Source organism: Sceloporus undulatus, chromosome 2, assembly GCF_019175285.1.
Source record: "Sceloporus undulatus isolate JIND9_A2432 ecotype Alabama chromosome 2, SceUnd_v1.1, whole genome shotgun sequence".
NCBI lineage: Eukaryota > Metazoa > Chordata > Lepidosauria > Squamata > Phrynosomatidae > Sceloporus > Sceloporus undulatus.
The window spans coordinates 214,674,383-214,701,868 of record NC_056523.1 but is presented as its reverse complement, the minus strand read 5'-3'; the positions used below and the strand labels follow the sequence as shown (position 1 = coordinate 214,701,868).

Genomic DNA, 27,486 nt, shown 5'->3' with positions numbered 1-27,486 from the left:
CCGGGGAAAGGGGCGGGTGCAGCCTGCCCCAAACGGGTGGTCTGTAACCCTCCTGAGACTGCCAGAGACACCAGAGGATCAACAAGTGAGAAGGGAGGGTCTGGATGAGAAAAATGCATGTGGCTAGCATCACATCAGCAAAAGGTATGTTGGTGCAAAACAACATTGTTCTCATGATGTGTATGTTTACTGTTACTATGTTCTCATGATGTGTATGTTTACTGTTACTAAGGGGTTGTGCAGTTCCAGAAACATGTTTATACTATTCTGGTTCTTTCTAGGGGAGAGGGGGAAATGTTTTTTTTTTTTGTCCAAACCATGTGCAGTGCACTGTGCCGCTACCTTTATAGTGCTCTTCCAAAATCTTGAAAGCTCTCAGTGGCGGGATACAAACCGCCATATAGTACGTATAGGATATGTACTAGGGTTAGGAAGGGGGCGGTGCTTCCGCACCCCCCTAACCCTAGTACGTATCCTATACGTACAAGATAGCGGCGCCCCTTCTACATGGGCGCCGCCATCTTTACGTACTAGACGCATAGCGTCCAGACGTGTCGCCTCGCCTATGACATCGCGAGTCCGCGCCAGGTGCCTCGCGATGTCATAGAGGCGCCGCAAGAAGAAGCTCCGAAATGGAGCTTCTTTTTTGCTCCGCGCGGCAGCCGCGCGGTTTGGCTGCTGCGGCTCCCGCACGGAGCAAATGGCGGCGGCGGGGGAGCGCCGCAAAGCGGCGGTTTGTACCCCGCCAGTGTTCCTTATCTTAATAATCCTGTACATTACCCAGTAGTTCTACTAATGGAAAATGCAGGGAGAAGTGGACTTTCTTTGAGAGTGGAAAGGCAATATATTGGCTGACAGGCTCTTAATAGTTTAAGAAGGAATTGATGATTCATAATCAAATATTGCAGTTGCTCAGAATACGAAGGACATGACACTTGGCAGTTAAAAATGTGTCAGCAGTGCACCATTTAGTGGAGGCACGCCTTCATGACAAGGCTTTTCAGCCTCACTGTGTTGATGTGTAAGACTTCTGATGTCTATGGCTTCTTCTACAGTTGGTGATGAAACTATTCTGAACTACAGAACAAAGATACATAGCAAGCCAACAGGCCATAACAACTTAGAATTTAAGATGCTTATCAAGATCTTTGGCTGGTTACCAGGAAGTAGATACTCCCTTGTTGGTGTTGCCTTTCTAGGACTGCAGTTGTAGAGCGGTTGTAAGCACCTACCAAGCAACATGGAAGGTTAATAGCTTTCTGCAGGTCTGTTGTGTGTTTTTATTTTTGTAAGTGAATTTGGAAAGTTGGATCCTGAGGAAACCATTGGTTAAAATCTGTTATGATGGCCTCTCTATAAAGAAGCTTAGTTACAATTGCTCAAAGGGTTCTTAGAGATGTCTTTTGCTTTTGAATCTTGGATATAATCACTTTTATTTGAATAAAAAGTTGAGTAGGTGTAAGGGTTGCATTTCTGGGTCAGAGCATGGGCCATCTAATCTGGAACCGTGTTTGCAATGGTGGTTTGCCAGATACCTCTGGGAAGTATACAAGCAGGGCACTGGGGGCTATTGTTAGCCACTGTTGATTTTTCCATTGTCTCTGGTGTCCAGAAGCAAGCAGTTTCTGGACTTGTAGGCTCATGGTGAGTAGCTGTTACCTTGACACATCTCTTCTCTATGAATTTATTTAATTCCCCTTTAAAGTTAATATCAGTGCATCTCAAGCTATCTGATACTGGGGAGCAGTAATTTCTTCCCCAGTGTGCCAAGAACATGTGTTTGAACCAGGTGTTTGAAACCACCAACAACATATTTTATTACAATCACAAATCGGACACAAGCCAAATGGATGCAAGGCAATAGGAAACCAAGAAAAAAAAGATAAGACAGCTCACAAGTACAAATATTCTTGTGTATATACATGTGTGGCAAAACAGCTGTCAGTATCAAATCAAGACTAATAGTGTTCACTAAAGTGAAACATACCATAATGGGGGTTGATCATTTTACTTCTAGTATTACACACAAAGTTACAAAATTTGGCAGCCTTTAGAATGGATTATTTGGAAGAATCTGAAAGAGGAAGTGAGGTGTAAAAATGATCAGTCCTGCCAGGGAACTGCTTCAAATTTGGATTTATTAATTGGGAAGAAAGTCCTCACAATACTGGCACTTTAGCAGAACATGACCGACTGTTTCAACCATGTCTTACTGCAAGGACAGATACGCTGCGCATAGGGGATTTGTAAGTATTTCTCCTCTAGTAGAGCAAAGGGGAAGATTTTAAAATGGGGCAGAGTAAAGATTCTGTTATATCTAGCAATATTGAGTGTATAAACATAGTTAGCTGGAGCAAAATTCTTGCTATGGTTGCCAACTACAGTATAATGTTGTATACTACCCCTGTCATCCTGCAGAGCTGTATCCCAGATCTGTTTTTGAGTTGGTTTCTTAGCCCTGGAGAATCCCAAGCACAGTATGCTAAGAAGGAGAAACCATATTTCTGTAGCTTCTCCTTAATAAACCCCAACCAGGTAGAGCAAAATCCATCTGTTAAATTAATTGGGGGGGGGGGGGGGAAAACAGAAGGAGAAGAGCCAGCATGGTGTAGTGGTTTGAATGTTGCACTATGACTCTGGAGATCATGGTTTGATTCCCTGCTCGGCCATGGAACCCTCTTTGTGACCTTGGGTACGTCACATGCTCTCAGCCTCAGGAGAAGGTAATGGTAAACCACCTTTGAATAAATCTTGCCAAGAAAACCCCATGATAAGTTTGCCTTAGGGCTGCCATAAGTCAGAAATGACTTGAAGACGCATAACAGCAGCAAATCAGAAGGTGTAATATTCAGTTTAAGTCAGTACAGTGGTACCTCGGGTTACGAAATTAATTCGTTCCGCCGCCGCTTTCGTAACCCAAAAAGCCTTCGCAAGCCGAAAACCCATAGGCGCTAATGGGGAAAAGCCGCGATTTCGTGTGAAATAGCGCCGAAAAGCACCAAAATTTTCTTCGTAACCCGAAATAACCTTCGTAACCCGGAACAGTTATTTCCTATGGGATTTTTTCGTATCCCGGAAATTTCGTAACGTGGGTATTTCGTATCCCGGGGTACCACTGTAATTGGAAGTATAGAACCATGCGCATGCCTCAAGTAGGACCATTCTGGATTCTCTTCTCATCATTTGGAAAAGAGGATGGAATTAAAAACAGACACAAAAATTGGCTTATATTCTTCCATGGGTCAAAAATTCTTATAAAAACAAAGTAGGGAACTATAGAGAAATTATTACTTTGCCATGGAATATTTTTATCGTGACTGGAAGGTTTGGCATTCCCAGTGACATGTGCAGGCTGCCCTTCCCATTACCCTGAAGGTTGAAAAACTACTCCCAAGTGTTTGTATAGCTTGGCCTGTTCTTTTTATGAGCTTTGATTTGCTTTGCTACTTATGTTGAGTGATATTTCTTTCGGGGGGCGGGGGGGGGGGGAGAGAAGTTTTAATCTTGTAATGGTTCATTGTATGCTGCTCCTGGGCACAGTATGTAGAGAAAGCGCCAAGGGCTTTCCTGCTGCAGAAAGAGATAAGATCGCAGTATTTATTTATTTATTTCATTTTTATCCTGCCTTTCTCCCAGAAAGGGACACAAGGCAGTTCTCAAGATATCATCTACAAATAAAACAACTGGTTACAATTATTTCTTTCTTTCCTGGAAACCTGTGGCAGATGATGCTCCTGGACTGGTGCTGCTGAACTGACCATTACTTTGAGTAGCACTTTTTATATGACTGTCTTATTAGGGACTGAGTTTAAGGATCTGAGTCAGACAGAGGAGCAAAGAGACTGGCCCAAGAAACTAAAACTAGAGGCTCTAGTTCAGGAGTGTCATTTGAAAGATAGGAAAGTTATCTTAAAGGTACTAAACTAAACTGATCTCATTCTAGGAAAGAGCTTAGAGGGAATTGGTGCAGGATGAAAGTGGGAAGCATCCCAATGAGTATTGTTTGATATCACAGAAGAGGAAGGTTTGATAAGACAAAGGGAAGACACTCAGGTTTCCCTATCTATCTAATTCTATCACTAGTGTCCTCTGTTGGCTTACGTACTCTTCTATGCAAAATATTATTGCACTGATCTCCACTTAAAATGTTCTTAAGCATAGCATTGTCATCAGAGTTTGGAGAATGTACTCTTTAGGAACCTACAACCCCTTATAGCACGCTATATTATATACTATATAGCATATATATGGAAAATATATTTTGGTCTTTTAAAGCACTAGAATATTTTCAAAACAGAGTAACTTGAAATTCTCGGGGGGGGGATGCTAAATACAAGAAACCTTGTAATTTGATATGAATCCCCAGTTTTCACAGAATGAAGGCAAGAGCGGTTTTATGGAAACAAAATTCACAAACTGGTAGTACCTTTATTAGGACCATCTTTATTGGGATGAACTACCTCTGGATGTCTTCTCAGACTCTATGGTAGGCTTTGGTCATGATGCCTGGGAGATGATAGGTGTTGTAGTGCAACACCTCTGGAAATCTGCAGGTTTAGGGAAAACTATATGAGGTATTTTTTTGCAACTGTGGTCTCTTCTGAATGTTTTGCAGTACTGTATTTCTGTTGCCTTATCAATGTATTAGCAACATACTTTCTCTCTCAATACGGATTGTTCTGTCGACTGCAGTTCAGCTCAGCTGATACTTGGGCAGTTTGTTATGAACACATTTCCAATATGGTTTCCTGAAAAAACATACAATTTTTACCAAAAAAGAAAAGGTGAAATATTAAGGCAGCAAGCGTATACAGTAAATACTAGTATTCTGAAGTATGTTTTGTTATAAAAGACCAGGAATTTGGCTGCTTATTTGAGTAAAGAGCATCGATTAAGAATGTGATTTAAGCCTCTTAACAGCTCTGCATTCTCCAGTTTAAGCTTCTTGGCATGTTACAAAATGTTGGAATCTGAAGTGCCTTTTTACAACTCTGGGAAACGGTATAGTTTGCATGTTAAAAAGCTGACTGAAGTTCCTGAAGTAGTCATGTTGTAAATATTTTATTGCTGTGAAGTGAAACTTTGGAAAGTAATTAGGCAGCAGTGGTTGGCTGTTTATTATCTTAGGGGCCACCTGCTCACTGGGCTTACAGGAGTGGTTTCCCCATAGCAAGCACTGAGAGATTTAAGGCTACATTTCCTTTCACAGGAAGACTGTTTCGTGTTGAGAAGCTGGACTGGGGAGGGGGAGATGGCTGTCAGCTGTACTTCAGTGATAGCTGGTAACATTTCCTTCTTGCTTGTGGGGGCACTGGCAAGGATCCAGTATGCTTGTGCTACTGACAGAACAGCTTCTGTCGAGCAGTGAAGCCCAGAGCAGAGTCATTCCCATCTGCATCCTTTCTCCCCCATATACTCTCAAACCTATCTGGAGGCCTGGGAAGACCTTCAGAACAGATTTTTAGGCAGCAAAGAAGCCTGCTGATAGGAGGGGAAGTGTGGCACCATGTTAATGGATGGCTGATATTAAAAGTAATCCTTTGTCTGTTTTTTTGTGAAAACCGTACACATGGACACTTGGAGAGAATAGCAATGCATTCCCTGAATCAGAAGTCTCTTTGCTTGTAATAGTAATACTGCTGTTGCAAGCTGTAGAAAACACACCTATCCTTGTTGTTTTTCCAGTGTGGCTTTTATGACCTCTGCACAGGAATATATCAAGAGAAGTGGTCTTTGATGACCCCACAGTTAACGCTCCTTGCAACGTTATGTATGCTTAAGTTTGGATCAGATTTTTCATAAAATTCTGGGTGCCAGCATTAAACTTTGGGATACTTTGGTGTGTTTCTTTCCTAGTCTTGTGTCTGAGTGAAGTGAAATGTTGGGAGGGGGGGTTAATGTCAGCATCTCTCTATACCTCTTAAACATTGAGGTATCTAAGTGGAATTTGATAAACATGTTCAAGATGTCATTCTGTGTTCAAAAGTTTAATATAGGTCCCATACAGACTGTCAAAATAAAGCCCCTTCGGGTCACTTTGGAGTTAGGCTGTTTAAATGATGCATGCGTCCTAAGAGTCCAGAAGCTGTGCCAAAGCTGTGCTCCAGTCTTAGGACTGGATTGTGGCTTTGGCACGGCTTCCGAAGTCTTAGGACGCATGCATCGTTTAAACAACATACCTCCAAAGTGACCCAAAGCAGCTTTATTTTGGCCTGCCTGTATGGGGACATAGGCCCTATACAGACAGGCCAAAATAAAGCTGCTTCAAGTCACTTTGGAGGTATGGTGTTTCAATGACACATGCATCCTAAGAGTCCAGAAGCTACACCAAAGCCATGCTCTGGTCCTAAGGACTAGAGTGCAGCTTTGGTGCAGCTTCCAGACTCTTAGGACGCATGCATCATTGAAACACCATACCTCCAAAGTGAGTCGAAGCAGCTTTATTTTGGCCTGTCTGTATCAGGCAGGCCATAGTCTCATCTGTTCACCTATTGAGGGCATGGTAATATGCTTTGTTGTTGCTGTCATTAGCTGCCCTTGAATTGTCCTTGGCTCCAACAATCCTGTGGATGAGACTCCTCCAAGATCTCCTTTCCTTCTACCGTTCTGCTTAAGTACTGTAAGTTCATGTCCGTGACCTCCATAATTGAGTCTAGCCATCTGGCATGTTGTCTTCCTCTCTTTCTCCTTCCTTCCACTTTTCCTAGCATCATTGCTTTTTCTAATGAATCTTCCCTTCTCATGGTGTGTCCAAAGTAGAGCAACTTGCAACCTCAGCTTAATCATCCTAACTTCTAGGAAGAGTTTGGGGTGGACCTGCTCTAGGATCCCCCCTCCCATTTTTTGGCTATCCGTGGTATCCTCAGCACTCTTCTCCAGCACCACATCTCAGATGAGTTGATTTTCTTTCTATCTGCTTTCTTTACTGTCCAGCTCTCACATCCATACATGGTGATAGGGAATACAATGGCTTGGATGATCCTAACTGAAGTATTCAGTGTTGCGTATGTCTTTGCACTTTAGGATCTTGCCTAGTTCTTTAATAGCTGCCCGTCCCAGGCTTAGTATTCTAATTTCTTGACTGCAGTCTCCACTCTGATCAATGTTTGATGCTAGGTATGGGAATTCTTTTACTATTGCCATTTTATTGTTGTCTAGGATGAATTAATGTAGTTCTTCCATGGTCATTATTTTTGTTTTCTTAATATTTGGCATTAAACCTACCTTAGCACTTTCTTCTTTGACTTTCTTTAGTAATTGTTCCAGATATTTGGTATTTTCTGATAGTAGTATGGTGTTTTCTGTGTATTTTAGGTTGTTGTTTTTTTTCCTCTTTTCTTCTCCTACCTTTGAGCCTAAGCCTTCTCTTCCCATTTTATTTTCTGCATGCATGTTGAACAGATAGAGTTATAAAATGCAGACTTGCCTGACTCCTTTGCTAGTTCAGAACCATTCTGTCCCTCCGTATGCTGTTCTTACAGCAGCCTCTTGCCCAGAGTACAGGTTGCACATCAAGTCAGGTGTAGTGGCACACCCATTCCTCTGAGAGCAAGCCATAGCGTTTCATAATATGCTACCTGCCTTGAAAAATGAATTAGCAAAATAGAGGTTAGTGCCCTTTATTATTTTACCTCTGAAATCTGATTGTTTACTTTGTTTCAAAGGGACAAGGAGGGGTTATACTGCAATAATAGCATTTAGCAATAGCATTTATATTTTTATACTGCTTAATAGGGAACTCAGCACTCTGTAAGCAGTTTGTAGTTTGTAAGCCCATTGCCTCCAACAAGCTGGGTACTCATTTTACTGACTTATGAAATGATGGAAGGCTGATAATCCTCCTGAGTATGGAGAGACGACACTAAAGTTTGCTGTCCATAATTCATTTTCCCACAACCTCTGGTGTCCAGCGCCAAGCACTTTCTATACTTCAGTGAACAGCACTTGACACAATGTGGTCGAAGGGTTTCATGGCTGGCATCCATAGTTTTTTGTGGGTTTTTCGGGGTATTTGGCCATGTTCTAGAAGAGTTTATTCCTGATGTTTCCTGCATCTGTGGCTGGCATCTTCACTTGACACAGTTTTTTATTTGAATTAATTTAGTTCCAGTTTAAAGTTTATATGATTATCCTAATGGACAGTGCATACAAGGATCTGGTTCCAGCAAAGGAGCAATGAAATTAGTTTAGAGAAACAAAATGAAAGGCTCTGTTATGGGTATCGTATTCTTTGTTATTTGCTATTGTGTGCCTTTAAGCCATTTTTGACTTATGGTGACACTGAAGTGAACCTATCATAGGGTTTCTTGTCAAGTTACTTCAGAGGGAGTTTGCCATTGCCATCCTCTGAGGCTGAGAGATTATGACTTGACCAAAGTCACCCAGTGGGTTTTTATGCTCAAGTGGGGAATCGAACCCTAATTTCCAAAGTCCTATTCCAGTGCTCAAACCACCCACCGAAAGGGAGAACATTAGTGGAAAGATAGAAAAAATCTATTGAATACAAGATGCTTTTCAAGATCTGTCCTCATTTGGGGTGAGAGGCAAGCCAGCAAGGATATTTGCAATGTGATCTCTAAAGATAAAGCTCTGAATATCTGTCATGCTATCTGTAGCCCACCTCGTGTATTGCCCAGTTTCTAATCTCTTACATAAACTGTTCATGTATTGCAGAAATACATACTCACAACTGGACTGTTATAACAGCTCATGTTCCTGCAGAGATCTCAGCAGAACTAGCCACAGCCCGTTATAGCCAACTCTGTGACTGTTTGAAGGGCCACAAGCAATGACAGTTTTCTACTGCAAACCAATTATGGGAATGTAGCTACTTTCAGGCTGTGCCTAAAAACTGCATTGTTAGTGGGCGGATTTAAGGATCTGGATGAAACAACCGCAGAACACTTCTAAGCCTTGCTTTTAAAGGAGCTTTTGATCTAGCGTGTCAGCTGCTTGCTTCAGCTTTGCATAGCAGATAATTAAATGTAGGATAAGCAATTTTAAATAATGAAGCTGTTCAAATTGTTCAGCCATTTTATGAGAGTGCTTTTTAGAGTGTTCATATGTAGAAATAGAATAAAACTACAATGTGTTCTAAAAACAGTTGAATCAGTTGTAATGCTCACTGGAGTCTGTTGAGTTGGCTGCTTTAAATTAAATAATAATAAATAAAATTTTTATTTTTATACCGCCCTTCCAAAGATCAGGGCGGTTAACAGCATAATAAAACAGTGCAAAACACAGAGTATACATTAAAAAAAATTAAAAACGAATACAACAAGAGAGAATAAAAACCCCGTTAGCCAGTCTTCTTGCCAATAAAAGAGGAAGGGAGGCCTACTGGGCTTTAATCGGGGAATGCAGCCTGAAATAGAAAGGTTTTTAGAGCCCTTCTAAATTGGGCTAGGGAGGTGGCCGAACGGAGCTCTGTGGGCAGCGTGTTCCAAAGGGCTGGGGCGGCGATGGAAAATATCTTCCTCGTGGTGGAGGTAAGCCTAGCCCCTGGCACCCTAAGTAATTGCTGCCCAGATGTTCTGAGGGTGCGGGACGGAATGTACGGGGAGAGGCGGTCCTTCAGGTATCCTGGGCCCAAGCCATTTAGGACTTTATAGGTCATCACCAACACCTTATATTGTGCCCGGAAGCGAATAGGCAGCCAGTGCAGGTCTTTTAGCACCGGTGTAATATGGCTGGCCCTGGAAGTACCAGTGACCAGCCTGGCTGCCATATTCTGTACTATTTGTAGCTTCCGGGTTTGGTATAAGGGTTGCCCCATGTAGAGTGCGTTGCAGAAATCCAATCTCGAGGTTACCAAAGCGTGTACTACCGTTTCAAGGTCCCTCTGGGCCAGGTATGGGCGCAGCTGGCGAATAAGCCGAAGCTGATAACAGGTGTTCTTGACCGTCGCATTCACCTGAGCAGTCAGGTGAAGCGACGAGTCAAGAAGCACCCCCAGACTGCGCACGGAGTCCTTCACAGGAAGCGTGACCCCGTTCAGGACAGGTGGAACTACCGGCATTCCTGGACCAGGGGAACCTATCACAAGTACCTCCGTTTTCTCTGGATTCAGCTTGAGTCGGTTTTCCCTCATCCAGCCCATTACTGACTCCAGGCACGCCACGAGAGGAGAGACGCCATCCTCAGTCACTGCATCAGTCGGAGACATAGAGAAAATTATTTGGGTGTCATCAGCGTACTGATAACCCCGCGCCCCATGTCTCCGGATGATCTCTCCCAGCGGTTTCATGTAAATGTTAAATAGTATGTGAGACAGAAAGGCTCCTTGAGGGACCCCAGTTTTAAGGGCCCTCTCATCGGAGCACACGTCTCCCAGCTGCACCATCTGGGACCTCCCAGAGAGGTAGGACCAGAACCACTGGAGCGCAGTGCCCCCGATTCCCACCTCTGCCAGGCGCCCCAGAAGGATACCATGGTCTATGGTATCGAAAGCCGCTGAGATGTCCAAGAGCACCAACAGGGACACGCTACCCCTGTCGATGCCCAGACGGAGATCATCGACCAAGGCGACCATGGCCGTCTCAACCCCGTAACCCGCCCGGAAGCCAGTTTGAAATGGGTCCAGATAATCCGTTTAAAGCCTTAAAGCTGTTGTATGAAAGAAATGGTGATATTTTTGAACACAATGCTATGTTGAATATCATTTGGTATGAATTGTTTTAAGCTCCTTGTGTTAGAAGGGGCGGGGGGGGATGATTGCATGTGATTAATTCTCCCATGCAATGACAAGCAGCCTTGAAAGTTCAGCAGGACTGAATGTGCTAATATGTTTGTTCTCAGAGGTACAGTATATAATGGGACTTGAGCAGCCACGGAATATGATATACACCGGGGTCCTGGAACTAAACCCCAGCAGATACCAAGGACTCACTGTATGTCTTTTTTGCACTACCCAAAATGCACCCAACGGGTGTGTGGAGGGCATTTCCACCATGTTTGAAGCCCCCCCCCCCCCCGGTAAAAAACATTTTTGCGATTTTTTTTTACTTTGCCCTGAGATGCTCTGAAGTGTCCACCAGAGGTATGAAGTGTATTTCCAGCGCATTTTCTGCTTCCCCCCCATGACCATTTTAGACCCAGGGGAGGCCTTTTTTAACCCCAGAACATGGTAAAAGTGCCTCCATACCTCCTAAAGCTGTTTCTGGGCATTTCCTGCCCCAGGAGCAGGTTTGCTCCTCCAAGGTTTCCTAGTGGGCTAAAACAGGCCCTTAGCCTTCCACAGTTGCCCAGCCCTGGTCTATCTGGACTTTTTTTCTTTATTGCAGCATCAGCATTGGGAAATGGTGAAGGAGGGCTGGAGAAACACACTATTGCAGCAGAAGCTTTTATGCAATAAAAGGTTGAGTTGGGGAAAGAATGGGATTTGGTTCTAGATGACCCTACTGTAGACATATGTGCTTGCCTGCAATCTGTTTCCAGAAGCCCTTACTGAGTGTGCGTAAACAGCAAAACAGAAAAGGGGACAGCAGATATGCCTACTTCACCAGCATGTTAAAGAAGCATAGATCTGTAAGTTTGGCCCAAAAAAATTTAAATCATAAAAAAGTGGACGCTGGTGAAAGAAAAGGTCATCCCTGGATGCATTTTGGAAGAAGCCTAGTGGTGGTCTCTAGAAGATTCAAACTGTTTTTCTTTAGTGCTACCTGACCTGGTTGTTTAATTTCAAATGGATGTATTGTCAGTTCTGAATAAAAGGTTTGGTTAAACATATTGAGCTGCCATTCTTTTATGCAGTGTAAGAATCTATACTTTCTATGTTCTTTCTGCCTCTGGTACCAAGTTTTCTGGTAAAGCAGTAAAGCCCAGGAATGCATTGACTCTAACTGAGGTGTACCTCTATATTGCTTCTTCAGTACTTTCCTTTTCTTCAATATACTGATGTACCATTTAGGATGCATTCTTTTGAAAAAGAAGGCAAACAAAGAGATCTTTCAGTAATTGTTATGAACTGTGGGAGGAATTTATGTAGGACAGATTCCTATGTGCATGTTGATAACTGTTACTCAGCACAGAGGCTGGCCACTGAGCACGTGAACAACTTTTGTATTCTTGCTGGGTGGTTTGCGGTAATAGGTACCCATCTGGCGTTTGATCTCTGGCAATTTCACAAAAGGCAGGTCGCTACTTGACATAAGTATCAAAAGAAAAGGGGGGAAAAGGAAGAAGCATCCATGTGCAAAATGCCTCTTCAGTCACATCCATATTTGGATCCGAGTGAGGTATTAGAGTAAACTCCAAATTCCATGTGGAATATACCATCTTGCAATATTACATATTAAAACTAGAAGAACATCTTACCAGAAGTAGAAATACAAACAAAAAATTACTTGTAGTGTGTTGGTTTTGTAATTTAGTTTTTTATGTTTTTTTTCAACACAGGAGAGCATTAAAAAAATATAACACATGCACATACATATATGCACATCCAGTGTGATGGTGTCATTTCTACCACTTCTTTCCCCTATTTGTTTCTACCCTCATGTTCTGTACAAAGCATTTAGAGCAGTTTACAAAGTAAAACCCAAGGTATGCAAAATAAAAATATCAATAAATGAATGCAAAACCAGGCACTGAAACAAGATGTTAAGTTGATACTAAGCAGAAAACAAAAACAAGCAAACAAAACCCAGCAGCTTCAGTTTAAATTATATCTCTAAAGCTGATTGGAGCGAGCCCTTCAGTAATCTAAAAACAATTAACATGGGTACTATACAACATGTAAATCTAACTGAAGAGGATGTAATCTGTGAGATTTTCAGTTTTATGTTTTGGATCAGTAGGCAGCTAATGGATCAAAATCAGGAGGAGAATCCAAAAATAGACTATTGCTGTTACTGATGATACAATGTTGTGATTCAGGAATAAAATGCAGTTTGTGAAGGAACTGGGTGAAACGATGATTCAGAGTTGTAGTGTTTCCTGTTATCAGGGAACATGCTCCTGCTCCGAGGGCGGTCTGTTTTGTAATAAGCTATTAAACTGCCTGAAAGGTTTCCGAGGACACAAATCATGTGCCTATGCTATGAAACTGTAATACCTGGTCAGTCTGGATCAGGAATGTTCCCACAGTTCTTAGGCCATAACTTCCTGGATTTATGTGTGACATCTTTTTTAAAATGGTAGCCTCCATAGGTCAGCTGGCATGTATCATATTTAAAACAATAGTGGCCAACCATTTTTGTCAAATATAGTCTTAGCTACAAGATAAGTGTCATATTCTAGTGCATGCTACAATGCATATACAGTGGGTGGGCCCTTGGTATCCACTGGGGTTTGGTTCCAGGATCTCCTGTTGATACCAAAATCCATCTATGGTCATGTTCCAGTGTATACAGTGGCATAGTAAAACGGTGTGCCTTAAATAAAATGGCAAAATCAAGGTTCCCTTTTTGGAATTTATACTTTTTTTGCTCAAGCTGTGGATATTTGGATCCGTGATTAAAGAATCTGTGGATACAGAGGGTCCACTGTAGAGCTTCCTAGTGCTTTCATGTATTACCTATGGGGAGCCAGCAGGAATATAAGGAGATGCTTTCCTGAGTGTGCGCTGAGCCTTCCTGAATCTGACCAGCACTAACTCAGAAACCTGTTGCTGGTTGTAAAGGATTTCACGCTTATGACCACTCTGTACATGCCTTCCCATAAACATAAATAAATGGAATGAAAAGTTTTACTCTATGGGGTTTCATGTAAACCATCTTTAACATGGTGGCTCCCATGCTTTCTGCCTTTAGGAACCATTTCCACAGCAAAGTGTCCACAGTAAGATGCCTGTGAGCAATAGATTATGCAACCATTTCAGGTAGCTTCTTTGATAGGCCTGTTAAGGAGTCACATTACCTGGAGAAACTACAGTGCACCATGGAATAGCAGCAGTGCTTCCCTTCAGCTGCCTACAGATTCTGTAAGAAGTTCATGACTGATAGACAAGCTTCAGGGAAACCAGTACCAGAACTCTTGACTTACTACAGAGGTGAGAAAGATGTGGTCCTCCAGATGTGGCTGAACTACAACTCCCAGCATTCCTCCTTGTCGGCTACTGGAAGTTGCAGTCTAGCAACATTTGGAGGGCTGTGCAATTCTTAACTCTGCTTTATTATGACATAGTTTGAAAAATGTTGATAGAAGATTGCACGAGACTACTTTGTTGTTCCTGAAGAGTCATAATTGACTGTTGTTACTATTGGACAGGCCTAAGGAGTACAGGTTTCACCTGAGCCATAAAAGTTACTGAGTGACCCTTGGGTACTCACTCTCAGCCTAACCAATCTCACAGGACTGTTGGGAGGGTCAAATAGGGCACTCAAGAGAAACCAGAAATGCTACATTGAGCTCACTGGAGAAAAGGAAGAATGTAGAAATGTAATAAATAAAATAAACTGGATTAAAAGAAAACAGCCAGGGAAGGGGAAAAATGAGTAGTTTCTTCTTTAACTTAACGTAGGCATCAACATTTCAAGGATAAGTATGTCTGTTTCTTAAACTGAAATCTTGTACAGTGGTGCCTCGGGTTACGAAATTAATTCGTAACGCGGCCGCTTTCGTAACCCGAAAAGCCTTCGTAAGCCGAATTGCCATAGGCGCTAATGGGGAAAAGCCGCGATTCCGTGCGAAAAAGCCGAAAAAAGCACCAAACGTTTTTTCGTAACCCGAAAAAACATTCGTAACCCGAAACAATAATTCCCTATGGGATTTTTTCGTATCCCGAAAATTTCGTAACCTGGGTATTTCGTATCCCGAGGTACCACTGTATTCTGTCTGATTTAAGGTATTTCGTTGTACAAGCCTTTTTTCGCATAGTACACCTCACTACTTGGACAAGCATTTTTTCTTGTATTCTCTTAATTCACTTGCGAAAAATATACTTAGTTTTCACTATAATCTCTTTTTCCCCCCAGGTGGTTTTGCGTTTGTTTATGAAGCTCAAGATCTTGGAAGTGGCAAAGATTATGCTTTAAAGGTAAATTCACTCTGTTTTGTGGGGTTTGATTCTCAGCCATGTCTTTTCATTATTGATTTTATGTAATAGTAATGCAGTGGAAAACCAGTTTTGCTAGCTAATAATGACTCCTTAAAAAACCCATTTTCCAAGAGACAACTGTCTTTTCCTTTTGGTTCTAGGGTCGTCTGCAGAGGCAATACGTCTGGTGATATTTTGCTATTAAAACAAGCCATTGTCGGTCAGTGTAGTCCCATGGTGGTGAACCTATGGCACACGTGGCGGAGATGGCACACAAAGCAATTTTTCAGGACACACGGAGGGGAGGGGAAGAGGAGGAACAAGCAAGCACTCGTTCTTCCTCTTTCTGGCCGTCCCAGGCCTTCAGCTGTCTCTGGAGAAGCAGCTGAAAGCCCAGGAGGGTGGGGGGGAAGAAGTGCCACTCCCAAAAGGCGGAAATCCCACCCCAGAAGTCCCACCCCCAGATGTCCTGCCCTTTGTGCCGGGACACCTTTTAGTTTGGGCACTCGTTCCCTAAAAGATTCACCATCGCTTGTGTAGTCTAACCTTTTCTGGTCATTTGCTAAGTGTATTGGAGTTAAAACCCTTAGACTAATTGTTTTAATCTTTCAGCCAAAATCATTGAAAAAAATCCTTTATATCCATTATTCAGTAATGATATTGGTCTATAAATTTTTGTTAATGTCAAATCTTGATCCTGTTTAGGCATTAATGCTATATTAGACCCTTTGCAAGACTATAAGTTAAGGGCATTTGCTAATGATGTGGTGATAATTCTGCAAAATCCTTTGAACGGTGAACAATTTTGGTGTGTTGACAAACTTCAAAATAAATAATCAAAACAAGAAAGATTTGAACAAAAAATAATGGGGAAGATCAGGTTGATTTGATGGATAAAGCTGGTTTTAAAACTAAAAGGATGTTAAATACCTAGGTATTACTATAATGACAAAAGTAGTTATGTTAAGACATGGAATGAAATTAAGAAGGACATGTTAGGAATAGAGAAGTTAAATTCTCTGATAATTTTGGTGATAAAAATGAATGTCTTGCCTAGAATGATTTCTTTTTCAGACTACATGTTTTGACAACAGATGTACAATTTAAGCAATGGTAAAAAGATATATCCAAGTTTGTATGGCAAGGGGAAAAATGAAAAGTTTAATATAAAGTATTACAACATGCAATGAAGAGAGAAGCACTGCATTATTGGGGTTAAAACTGCATTTAGTAGCTGGCTATTTGGTTTAGATGAAAGAATGGGTGATTCTGAGAAGTAACAGATTAATGGGAAAATAAGTGGTCAGAGGGATTGAAATTTACATTGTATTATAATCTTAAAGAGAATTTCTAGAAAATGATTTATCATTGGTAAATGATGCCAGAAAACTCTCTAGAATGTATAAACATGTTTCTAATGCGTATTGGAAATGTGAGCAATATGAAGGGACATTTTATCATATGTGGTGGACATGAAAAGACTAAAAATATTGGATTCAGGTACACGATGATGCAAAGATTTTAAAGATTAACATTCTATTAAAACTGGGACTTTTTCAGTTGGGACTGATGGGTGTACAATTGGAAATGAGTCATGGACAATTATTTTAATGCATGATCACGGCAGCAAGATTGTTGTATGCATGAAGATGGAAGAATTCAGCACTACTCACTAGAACAAATGGTTGCTGAAATTGAGAGATTTAGCAGAAATGGACAAATTGTCTAGTTTGATCAGAGAATTGTTGAAATTGTCATTTCTTAGTGACTTGAAACCCTGATAGATTTTTTGCAACAAAAAGAAAGAAAGACTTTGTAATTTTTAGTTTTGATGATCTGGAAGAATAATCCATTGAAAGAAGAGAATATGCTGTAATTTGAGTGTGAGAGAAATGTATGGATATTTGTATCTACAAATAATTGTTGAAAGGAAGATCGGAATTTACTTTTTGTGTCATATCTTTTTAGACTGTAAGCCTGAAAGCAGGGAACTGTCTAATTAACCATTTGTAAGCTGCTCTGAGAGCCTTTGGGGCTGAAGAGCAGGTTATAAATACTCCCAAGTAAAATAAATAAATAAATAAATAAATAAATATCCTTCTTTTTCTTTTTTTCTTCTTTTATTAATTTCTGTTATTTTAATGTACAGGGGGCTCTCTACACTCACTCAGGCTGGGGGCACAGGACCACCATGAAAATGGAAAATCCACCCCCCTCCCACCTTAGGTGTTTTTTTTTTAAACGTGAGAAAATACTGTACCTCTGTAGGAATCTCTAAGTTCTTCACTGCATCTTTGTGGTCAGCATCTGGGAGAACATCATGCTAGAGGACCTACAGATGCCTAGAAAAGTGTTTTCTCTAGAAATCTCTAGGTTCTCCAGCATGACTCTGTGATGAACTTTTTGGCAGAATCACCTGGAAGACCTAGAGATTCTTAAAGAGAACATGTTAATCAAATGCACAAAAGTCAAAGCTGCAGATATGGAGGGCCAACTGTATTTTAAAACTTTTAATTAAAAATATATATTTTAAAATGAACATTAAAATAGAATTACACAAGCCACAATATTAAACAATTTCATATGTCTAGTTAAAAGAATAAAATGCAGTTAAAAGAATAAAATGCTATTACAGTCAGCCTTCTGTATCTTTATCCATGGATTCAAGTATCCACAGCATGAAAATATTCAAAACAAAATGTATAAATACCACAAAGCATACCTTTATTTTTGCCATTTTATATAAAGAACACCATTTTACCATCTATTGCATTTAATGGGACTTGAACATCCACAGATTTTGGTATCCATGCGCGGGTGTGCGTGTGTGTCCTGAAACCATACCCCAGCCAATACCAAGGGCCCAATATATAAACAGTATACAGTCGGCCCTTCTTATACACTGATTTTTTATACACAGATTCAGGCATGTACGGTTTGAAAATATTCAAAAAAAGTATAAATTTCAAATGTCAAACCTTGATTTTCCATTCTTTTATAAGGGACACCATTTTGCTATGTCGTTATATTTAATGAGACTTGAGCATCCACGGATTTTGTTATACACATGGGATCTTGGAACCAAACCCCAGCGTATAACAAGGGTCCACTGTAGTTTAAAACACTCCCTAGCCCATTCTTTAAAAACTTTCTGTATTAAGACCCTGTTGGAACAAAAAGGATTTTGCCTGCTGATGGAAGGATATGAGGGAAAGGACCATTCTGGCCTCCCTTGGTAGGGAGGTCCAGAGTCTAGGGGCAGCCACCGAGAAGGCCATCTCTGTCCTTGTGAATGTGGTGGGACTGAGAGAAGGGCCTTTTCTCAAGTTATCAAGGCCCAAGCAGGTGCATACAGGGAGATACAGATAATCCTGAACTGAGAACATAATACATGACGATCCAGAAGATCCTTGCTTACCCATACTAACAGTTTAACCGGAGGTACACACCTATTACATACTAAATATCAGAACAGTCATCATACATGAAATTAGTTTTGAATTTGTACATTCTAATACGTTCCTTTACAGAGATGAGATCAGTTTCTTCCTAACTACAGTTAGGAAGTTCAGAACTATTAAGGAATCCCACCTTTTATGCACTATATTTATACACTGCTTCGTTTTTTTTTTAAATACAGTAGGGCCACCTATAACTCAAGGGATCCATTCTAGGATCTTTCATATTAACACATTTTGTATATACAGTGCACCTGCGCCAACTGTGGGCTTGCCATCTGTGGTTTGAGTTTCCGCAGACGGCAAGCCCCGGCTTTTGCAATAAGTGAGTGTGAGTGTGCACACCCATTGAAAAGAGTGGGACTTAAGGTCCTACATTTTTTGCTATCAGTGGGGGATCCGGAACATGCTGTCAAGGTAGGAGATTCCCGAACTTTGGTCCTCCAGATATTTGAGACTTCAGCTCCCAGAATTCCTGACTGTTGGTCATGCTGGTTGGGGCTTTTGGAAGTTGAAGTCCAAAATACTTGGAGGACCAAAGTTTGGGAATCACTTCTGTAGACCTTTTTCAGATCCTCCAGTGCAATTCTGTGGTATGCTTCCGCTAGACATTGACCATAGAATAATGCTGGGGACCAAGACATGCTTAGAGAAGTGTTCTCTCTTATGAATCTCTAGGTCCTCCAGCATAACTATGGTCATTTTCCAGCAGAAGCATACCAAAGAATTGCATTGGTGAACCTCAAGAAAGCATAGAGAACATATTTTTTCAATCATGTATAACTGTAACAGTATGATATGAACTCACATAATACATAGGCCTACTGTAATATTTGTTGGCCACAGAATTCTTGCAATTGGTGACAGTGATAAACAAATGCTACCACCCACATGGGTACTTTCCACTCTCTCAGGAGCTAGAATTTAAAAAGCAATAAACACATGTGAAGTCAAGGCTTTCATGGCCGGCATCCATAATTTTTTGGGTTTTTCAGGCTATGGCCATGTTCTAGAAGAGTTTTCTTCCTGACGTTTCGCCAGCACTCTGCGTCAGGAAGAAACTCTTGAGAACATGGCCACATAGCCCAAAAAACCCCAAAAAACAATAACACATGCAAAACCTTGATACTAAGGCCAGCTTCAGTAAGAGAGAAACAGAGACAAAAAATGCATTTTAGGGCGGTTGGACATATGGTTGGACTACAAGTTGAGTCCTCTTATCCAGAATCCCCAAAACCAAAAATTCCAAAAACAAAACTCGTTTCATGAGTGACTGAGATAGTGATATTTTGCTTTCTGATGGCTCACACTTATAAAACTTTATTTCATGCACAAAATTTATTAAACAGTATTGTGTATTAAATTACCTTCAGGCTATGTGTATAAGGTACTATGACACACAAATGAATTTTGTGTTTTAAGCTTGGGTCCTAAGAAACCTCACTTTGTACATATATGCAACTGCAAGTATTCCAGACTTCAAAAGTGATCAATAATCCAAACACCTTTGGTCCCAAACCTTCATAAAAAGAATACTCCACTTAATTATAATAAGCTATATATTGAGATGCCCTTGAATAGTGACCAGAGGTTGCAGCCAGTGCAAAACACACAGTGGCCAATTGCAAAATTGTTTACGAATATCATATAACTTCAATCTTAAAGGAACTGAACTGTTTGTCAGTACAGAGAGCCTTTGTATCAGTCTGGGTTTGGTTCCAGGACCCCCTGTGGACACACCAAATCCATGGATGCTGAAATCTCATAATAGAGTGCCATAGTAAAATTGTGTCCCTTATAAAATGGCAAAATTAGGGTTAGCTCTTTGAAATTTATATTTTTGGGATTATTTTCAAGCTGTGGAATTCAGATCAAAAATGTACAGTTGGCCCTTTGTATCCATGAATTCTTTGTCTTCAGATTCATTTTTGATCTGAATTCAAAGTGCTGATGATAGCAATGAAATCCCTAAACAGTTTAGGACCTTGACCTCTCCCTTTGTAAGTTTACCTGAGGATTGAAGGGATATCAGGCAGGGCCTTCTTGGCTATGGTTCAATTCTGGAGTGTCTTTAGAATCGTAGGTTGAAAAGACCAACAAGGGCCATCCAGTCCAACTGCTGCCATGCAGGAATTCTCAACAAAAGCACCCTGACAGATGGCCATCCAGCCCCTGGTTAAAGACCTCCAGGAAGGAGACTCCTTCACTCTCAAAGGAGTTTGTTCCACTATTGAACAGTTCTTACTGTCAGGAAGTTTCCTCCTAATGTTGAGGTGGAATCTCTTCTTGTAGTTTGCATCCATTTTTCCACATCCTATTTCTGGAACAGTGGAAACTTGCTCCATCCTCAGTATGAACATATCTTCAAATATTATAACAGAGCTAAAACATGTGTTTGTTATAGCCCTGAGACTTGGATTTACTCCAAATTATAGGTTTGTGGTTTTAATCATTTTTTGACTATGACTCTGGAAGCCAGGATTCGATCCCAGCTTGGTCATGGAATCCATTGTGTGACTTGGCAAGTAACACTCTTTCACCTAAAGATGGCAATGTAAAACCTCCTCTGAACAAATCTTCAAAACCCCACGATAGCTTCACCTTAGGGTTACCATAAGTCGGAAACGACTTGAAGGCTCACAAAACAGGGCAACACAAAAAATGAAAGAAACATAAAAAAATCTTGGATGGCCCCAGTTTACTGATTCATGCATATCCTTTCCTGCTGCCTTTGAGACAAAAGCAAAGCCTGTGCCAATGCAGGACTCTCCTGCTGACTGATGTGCCTGTGAGGCATTTTCCTCCCAAGTTCAGGACCGACACCAGACATTGTGATCCTGCTATTTGATATTGTCTGTTTTTGCAAAGTCATCTGAAGCGATAGCAGGAGGGCAGGTGATTGAATGGATGAGAAACCTTTAAAATGAAGCTTTTTTTAAAAAAATTAACACTGGCTGCTCTATTGAGAATAACCCAAACAGCTATTAAGCCTTTGCTGTGGCCGTTTTACAGATTGTTTTGTATGAATTGCAAGCTGTTAAACTTTTAACAGACATTTCCAGAGCACTGAACAATGGCAAACCCAATGCAGTTGGATGGTTGTTGGGCCTGGTGACAGAATTTATTACCAACATGAGGAAGAAATAACCTTGAAACAAATGTCTAGATCTGCACCTTCTTGGAACATTGCATTGTGGAAATAATGCTACATGTGCATTATTTCAAAATGTTCTGCATTTCAGTAACTACAATGTTATGAAACATTTTAAAGTAATGTTAGATAATTTTTTATTCCACATGAAGTTTGCGCAGAAAACAGGATACAACTAAATTGTCCTGGGAAAGCCTAAAGGCTGTTTCTCATCTTGTAATAGTCAGGATTGCTTTTTTCAATATGTGGGAACTGTTCCAAGTGTGCTATGTTGCTTGAAGAGGAATCAGTGGCTATTTGTGGCAGCATGTTTGTCTTCCACACTTCAGAATGAACTTTTGGGTGGCATCTCAGATTGCTGTGGTAACTCAATGTGGGCTTAGAAGGAGCTTTCAGCTGCCTGCATTTGATCTGGGAACATGATGTTACTGAATAAAGCTAATGGGCAACATATCCTCCTCCACAGCAAGATATCAGCAGCATTTTGTACATGTGTGGCTTCTCTACAGCCTTCAGGGCTGAGGTTATTTTTCATATAAAAAGTGATTGGATTGAAGCAGTTGCATACTATGACAGCTTTAAGTAGGGTAGCAGGAGATTTGGGTATAAAACTCGAGGATGAAGACCACTTGTCTCAGGAAGATGAGAGCACCCACTAAAGCAGAAATGCATCCGGGATTGGGCGGTGTATTCTATATTAGTGCAAAGGAAACAACATTCTCAATTCTGGAGATGGTCTTAACCCACAAATCTCCATGCATGTTTCCTGGCATTTTGAGTGAGTAGAACCTTGCCTTGAAAAGCATTTCCTTATTCCAAAAAAGAAAATATCACTGGATTTTTTTCTTCCCTAAAGATTCCAATTTTTCCTCTCAAAAACAGCATAGAGCATTTTCTCTTCTTAGTTTTCCCTATATTTTTGTACTCCTTCACACCTTTATCTGAACCTATTAGTTTTCTATGTCAGTGCATAGCCACTGCGGCGTAGTGGTTGAGCATTAGACTGTGCCTGGAGACAGAGTTTGATTCCCAGTTTGACCATGAATCCACTGCGTGACCTTAGGCATGTCACATGCTCTCACCTCCTCTGAACAAATTTTGCCAAAAAATCCCATGATAGGTTTGCCTTAAGGTCACCATAAGTCGGAAACCTTGAAGCGCACCAACAACAACAGCAACATGTCAATGCATGTTGTTTGTGTATTATGTATGACAAAGGAATGGGATTCTGCAGTGTGGCACCCCCATATTAGAAACCGCTGTTTTCTATGGCTGTCCCCTATGCAGCTTAATATACCATTTTTTAATTTGGAAGTGTGAACTGTCTGAGTATTTCTGTGCGCGTTGTGTTTTAGTACTTATGCTGGTAGATTCTCCCTTTGTTGTTGTTGTTGTTACCCAGGCCTTTAACTATTAACTGCCATTGCAGATGCCTTTTAACTGTGGTGTGCTCTATTTCTATCATCATCTATGTATTAAAATGCATTTAAATTAATATTTTAATTTGATTGGTTGTTCCATTGTTTTTCAACACTTTATTATCCATTGCTTTACACTACAGTATATTTTGACTACTTAATTGCAAGTTGCCTTAAATCCTATATTGGGAGAAAGGTAGGTTAAAATAAATAAATACTGTATTTACTGGCGTATAAGACTACTTTTTACCCAGGAAAATCTTCTCAAAGTTGGAGTCATCTTATACACCAGGTGTCCTTATAGGGGCTGGTTCTGAAACTCCGAGCCAGACTGGAGAATCGTGTGTCACCACATATGGTGGGGGGAGCTCAAAAGCAGTTGCGGCCACATCCCCGCCGTATGCGGCAATTGTAGGAAAGCAGCTACCGCTCTGATAGTCTTAGAGACAGGGAGGGTTGGACAGCAAGGGAGAGCTGACCATCCAAGTAAGCTTTTTATACAAACAGGTTTCCTGCTAAGTACCTGCATGTCATAAGCATTTGAATGAAAATTACCATATTGAAATCAAATCTGATTTTTTTAAAATGTTATTTGGTGTGCGTTAGAAGAGGGTAGTCTTATACGTGAGTATATCCCAAACCTAGATTTTAACTAGAAAAGTTGGGGGGTCGTCTTATACGCCCAGTCGTCTTATACGCCGGAAATACGGTAAATTGTTTCTAAGCTATCTAGGTATCATAAGATGAAAAACTATAATGAATTATTTAGAATGTTTTTCTGTAATGTCTTTATTTCCTGACAGAGATGTTATCTAATGAAGAAGAAAAGAACAAAGCCATCATTCAAGAAGTTTGTTTTATGGTATCCTTTCAGCGAGAAAAAGAAATCATTTTTCTCTCTTGGACAACTAATCCTGGCTGAATGAGATGGATCTGCATGGGTTTTGTGTCTGCATGTGCAGCCCCTTTGCACCACTTTGCTCCCTTTTTGCACAAGCAGCAAACAAACTAGGAAACCAAGTTAAACCATAACTTCCTTTAGCGTCTGAACCAAAAGTTACTAGTTACAAATTTCGAATTACATGTAACTGGTCTTTTTAAGTGGGAAAGCATACAAATTACATGCAGTTGTAATGAGTGAGAGAGAATGTAGACTTTTTTGCAGGATAACGATAGCTTCTCATGTTACTTATGTCATTACAGGGTGTGGGACCTCACCGCTCAGGTATGATATGTATTACAGGCTATTAGTTTGTAGCATTCTTACTTTTGAAAAGATAGCCAAAATGTTTAAAGGCCGGGTACAGACTGCCAAAAAAAGCTGCTTCGGGTCTTTGTAGGTATGCTGTTTAAATGATGCATGCAGCCTAAGAATCCGAAAGCTTACCCAAAGCTCACTCCAGTGGCTAGGAATGGATGTGGCTTTGGCGCGACTCCGGACTCTAGGACCCATGCATCAATAATAGCAACCTCCAAAGAGACTCAAGCAGCTTTATTTTGGCAGTCTGTAACAGCCTAAATCATTTTTTTTTAACTATTGAAATGAAAGAAGTAGAGAGGTACTTTTTAAAACTGCAAGTTGTAATGGCGCTAACTACCGGGGGCCTTGGACAAGTAGCTGTAACTAATTACTGCTTAAATGTAACTTTATGAGCTCTGGTCTGAAATAGAAACTATGGTTAATGGCTGTCAAACGAGCCGAATAATTAGGAGACAATGTTTCACTGCTTCTACAAAGGGAGAGTAAGGGGCTCAGGAAACACATGAAGCTTATGAATGTCCTGGCTTCAAAAGTCGGCATTTGATCATAGGAACTGGCGTTGATTAAATGATAAAACAGTATACGTTAAATGTTACAGACTGTGACTGTCTTCTGAGATCATCTTCATGTTATTTAAAATGCCACTGTAGGTAAAAATGATTCTTCACCTTAATTTTTGGCTTTCTTTTGCTATGTTGCATGAAGTTCTTTAGGTCAGTACTTTGGCTTGGTTTTTGTTTCCAAATTCACAGTGCACAGGACATTGAGGGCATGCCCAAGAAGTCAGATCTGCTGTGTGTTTCTATTTACTGTGTTGAACGGTGTTAGATTATGTGATTCTTTCTACTTCATTTCAGAAATCAGCACAGAATATTATTGTACACTGCAGTCTTTAAGAGTTAAATGAAACCTTTACTCTGCAGTTCAAAGCCATATTATAACATCAATTAACAGTTGCCTCTTGTTTTCATTGGGGATCCGCTCTGAACCCTCCCACCCCCCCGTGAAAACGAAAATCACTAATATTCAAGCCCCATTGGCTTGAATGGCAACACACACCTGGGAACACACTGAGGCACACACTCCATTTTGTCCCCCTCCATTTGCCCCCGCGAACAGAAGGGACGCAGACTCCAAGCCCGCGAAAACAGAGAGGCAACTGTATATGAGGTGAAGGAATGCTGTTGAAAACTTGGGAAATTGGCTAAAAAAATTAAAACATTTTTCTCAGCCATAGTCCCTTTCCTCACAGCCATCTGGGTCTTAGTGGTCTGATGCTCTCAGGAATCAAATAAATGATACAGACTGCAAAAATATGTCCAAAATAAAGAAGTCTTTGAAACTTTAACTGTTGTAATCTTCTAGAAAAGCTATCTGGCCACCCCAACATTGTCCAGTCTGCTCTGCTGCATCCATAGGAAAAGAAAACTGATACTGGGCGAGGGAGTTTCTTCTGCTAACTGAGCTTTGTAGAGGTAAAATAATACTTATGTGGACTGCTTATAACTGTCCTTTCCTAATCTCATGCCTTCTCGATAGTTTTGAAGATAGCTCCCCAATTCCCCATACGTGGCTATCGGATTGGGTGGGTTGCAGGGGAATGGGTTGGGAAAAGACTGCCATATATTTATATATACTGTATATACTCATGTTTAAGTCTAGAAATTTTACTCAAAAAATTGACCCAAAAACCTGAGTCGATTTATCCATGGGTCAGTCTACGTACTGCATCTGTTTTTAAAGAGGGAACCACCCCTGGTGAAATGCAGAGTGAATCTGTCCTGGAAGCACAGACCCCCCCCTCTTTCATCCATCCAGTTTATAGAGTGAACACAAACAATTATGTCGTGCTGGAAGAACTTGATTAAAGTTCTTTGTCATCGTTTTCCTTGTTTCATCCTTTAGATCCTTTGTTACATTCACCAAGTTTTACCCTCAGTTTATTCATGGATCAATCAAAATCCACTTTAGTCCCAAAACCCGCCTTGAGTTAACATGAGGTGGACTTATAAATGAATATATACGGTATATATGTACACTACTTCGTAAATAAGCCTAGCCAATTCTTTCTTGAGAGAAAACCATGAAGGGAATGTCAAAATGAAACTTTTGGTTGTACTAAAGAGATTGGGTTGCACCAAGTCCCTTCATACATGTAGTCTGCATCACATGCTCTCTTACTAGACAATCCCTTCATCCTGCTTTATAATTATATAATATAGTGTGTGTGTTGTGTGTGTGGTGGTCACACATACACACTTTTCCCATTCTCAACAGCAGGAAAAGGGAATAATGTTGGCAGGAAAACATTTGTCACAAAGGAAGAATATTAGCTGCTCTGCATTCCTTTTCTTTTTGCGTTTTATGCTTTCCTCCCCTAGATGGGATATTAATTAGGGCTGTGGGCTTTAATCGCTGCTTTAATTGCAGATTAAAAATTGTTCTATATTAATTGGTGTGACCGAGACTTAGGCCCACGCTGTGGCAGGTCATAGGCCTGATGGCTCATTTGTCTTTGTGCCAAATCGGAAAGGAAGGAACACTAAACGATGCTTGCAGAGCTTTTCTTTTTTGATTGGTTCCAAAGCAAGTAGATAATTTTTCATTTGAAGACATTAAGCCTTTCTTTTCTCTAAAAAGAAGCACAGGCTACTGAAGCTGGTAATGTGGAGTATTTGTCCTCTGCATTTCCCCCATTGGTCCAAAGCCATTGTTTGAAGCTAGTAAGAAATATTTATAGTGCAGAGATTACTAGGAGCAGCAAGGAAACTATTTTGCAAATAATATGGTGCCAGACATACTGGTAGATTTGGAATAAATCAGAATGAGGCAAGGAGAAAACTTTTGGGATGAAGACTGACACCCTGTTTTTCTGAGGTTCTTTTCTACTACCCAGTTATACCATATGACTCCAGTTTAACGTGACGGCAACATTGCATGGAATCCAAATTTGTAGTTTGGGGGCATTTAGAATTCTATGTCCAAAGAACTCTAGTGCTTCACCCATACTACAAACCCCAGGATTTCATAGGATGTCATCATAGGAGTTAAAAGTGGAATCATAATGCATAATTGTTGGCAAAAAGGGCCAAGTGTCTGTCTTCCAGGGAGGTTGGGAGCGTGCTATTGCTTCCCTGGTGGAAAACCTCTGAGTTGGAGCTTGGGGTGGACCTAGTACCTTCCCAAGGAATAAAACTGTTTTTTCATTCCTTCTGTCTAGA

At 40.8% G+C, this 27,486-nt stretch overlaps 1 protein-coding gene across 4 annotated transcripts in view; it reads left to right on the top strand.

Moving 5' to 3' along the window:
- GAK (cyclin G associated kinase) overlaps positions 1–27,486 on the top strand; it is a 116,999-nt gene that overhangs the window by 13,346 nt on the left and 76,167 nt on the right. For all 4 annotated transcript variants that reach the window (XM_042449596.1, XM_042449595.1, XM_042449594.1 and 1 more), the window contains exon 2: positions 14,916–14,977. In XM_042449596.1, coding sequence (XP_042305530.1) covers positions 14,916–14,977 — 62 coding nt within the window. The remainder of the gene's footprint in view (positions 1–14,915; positions 14,978–27,486) is intronic.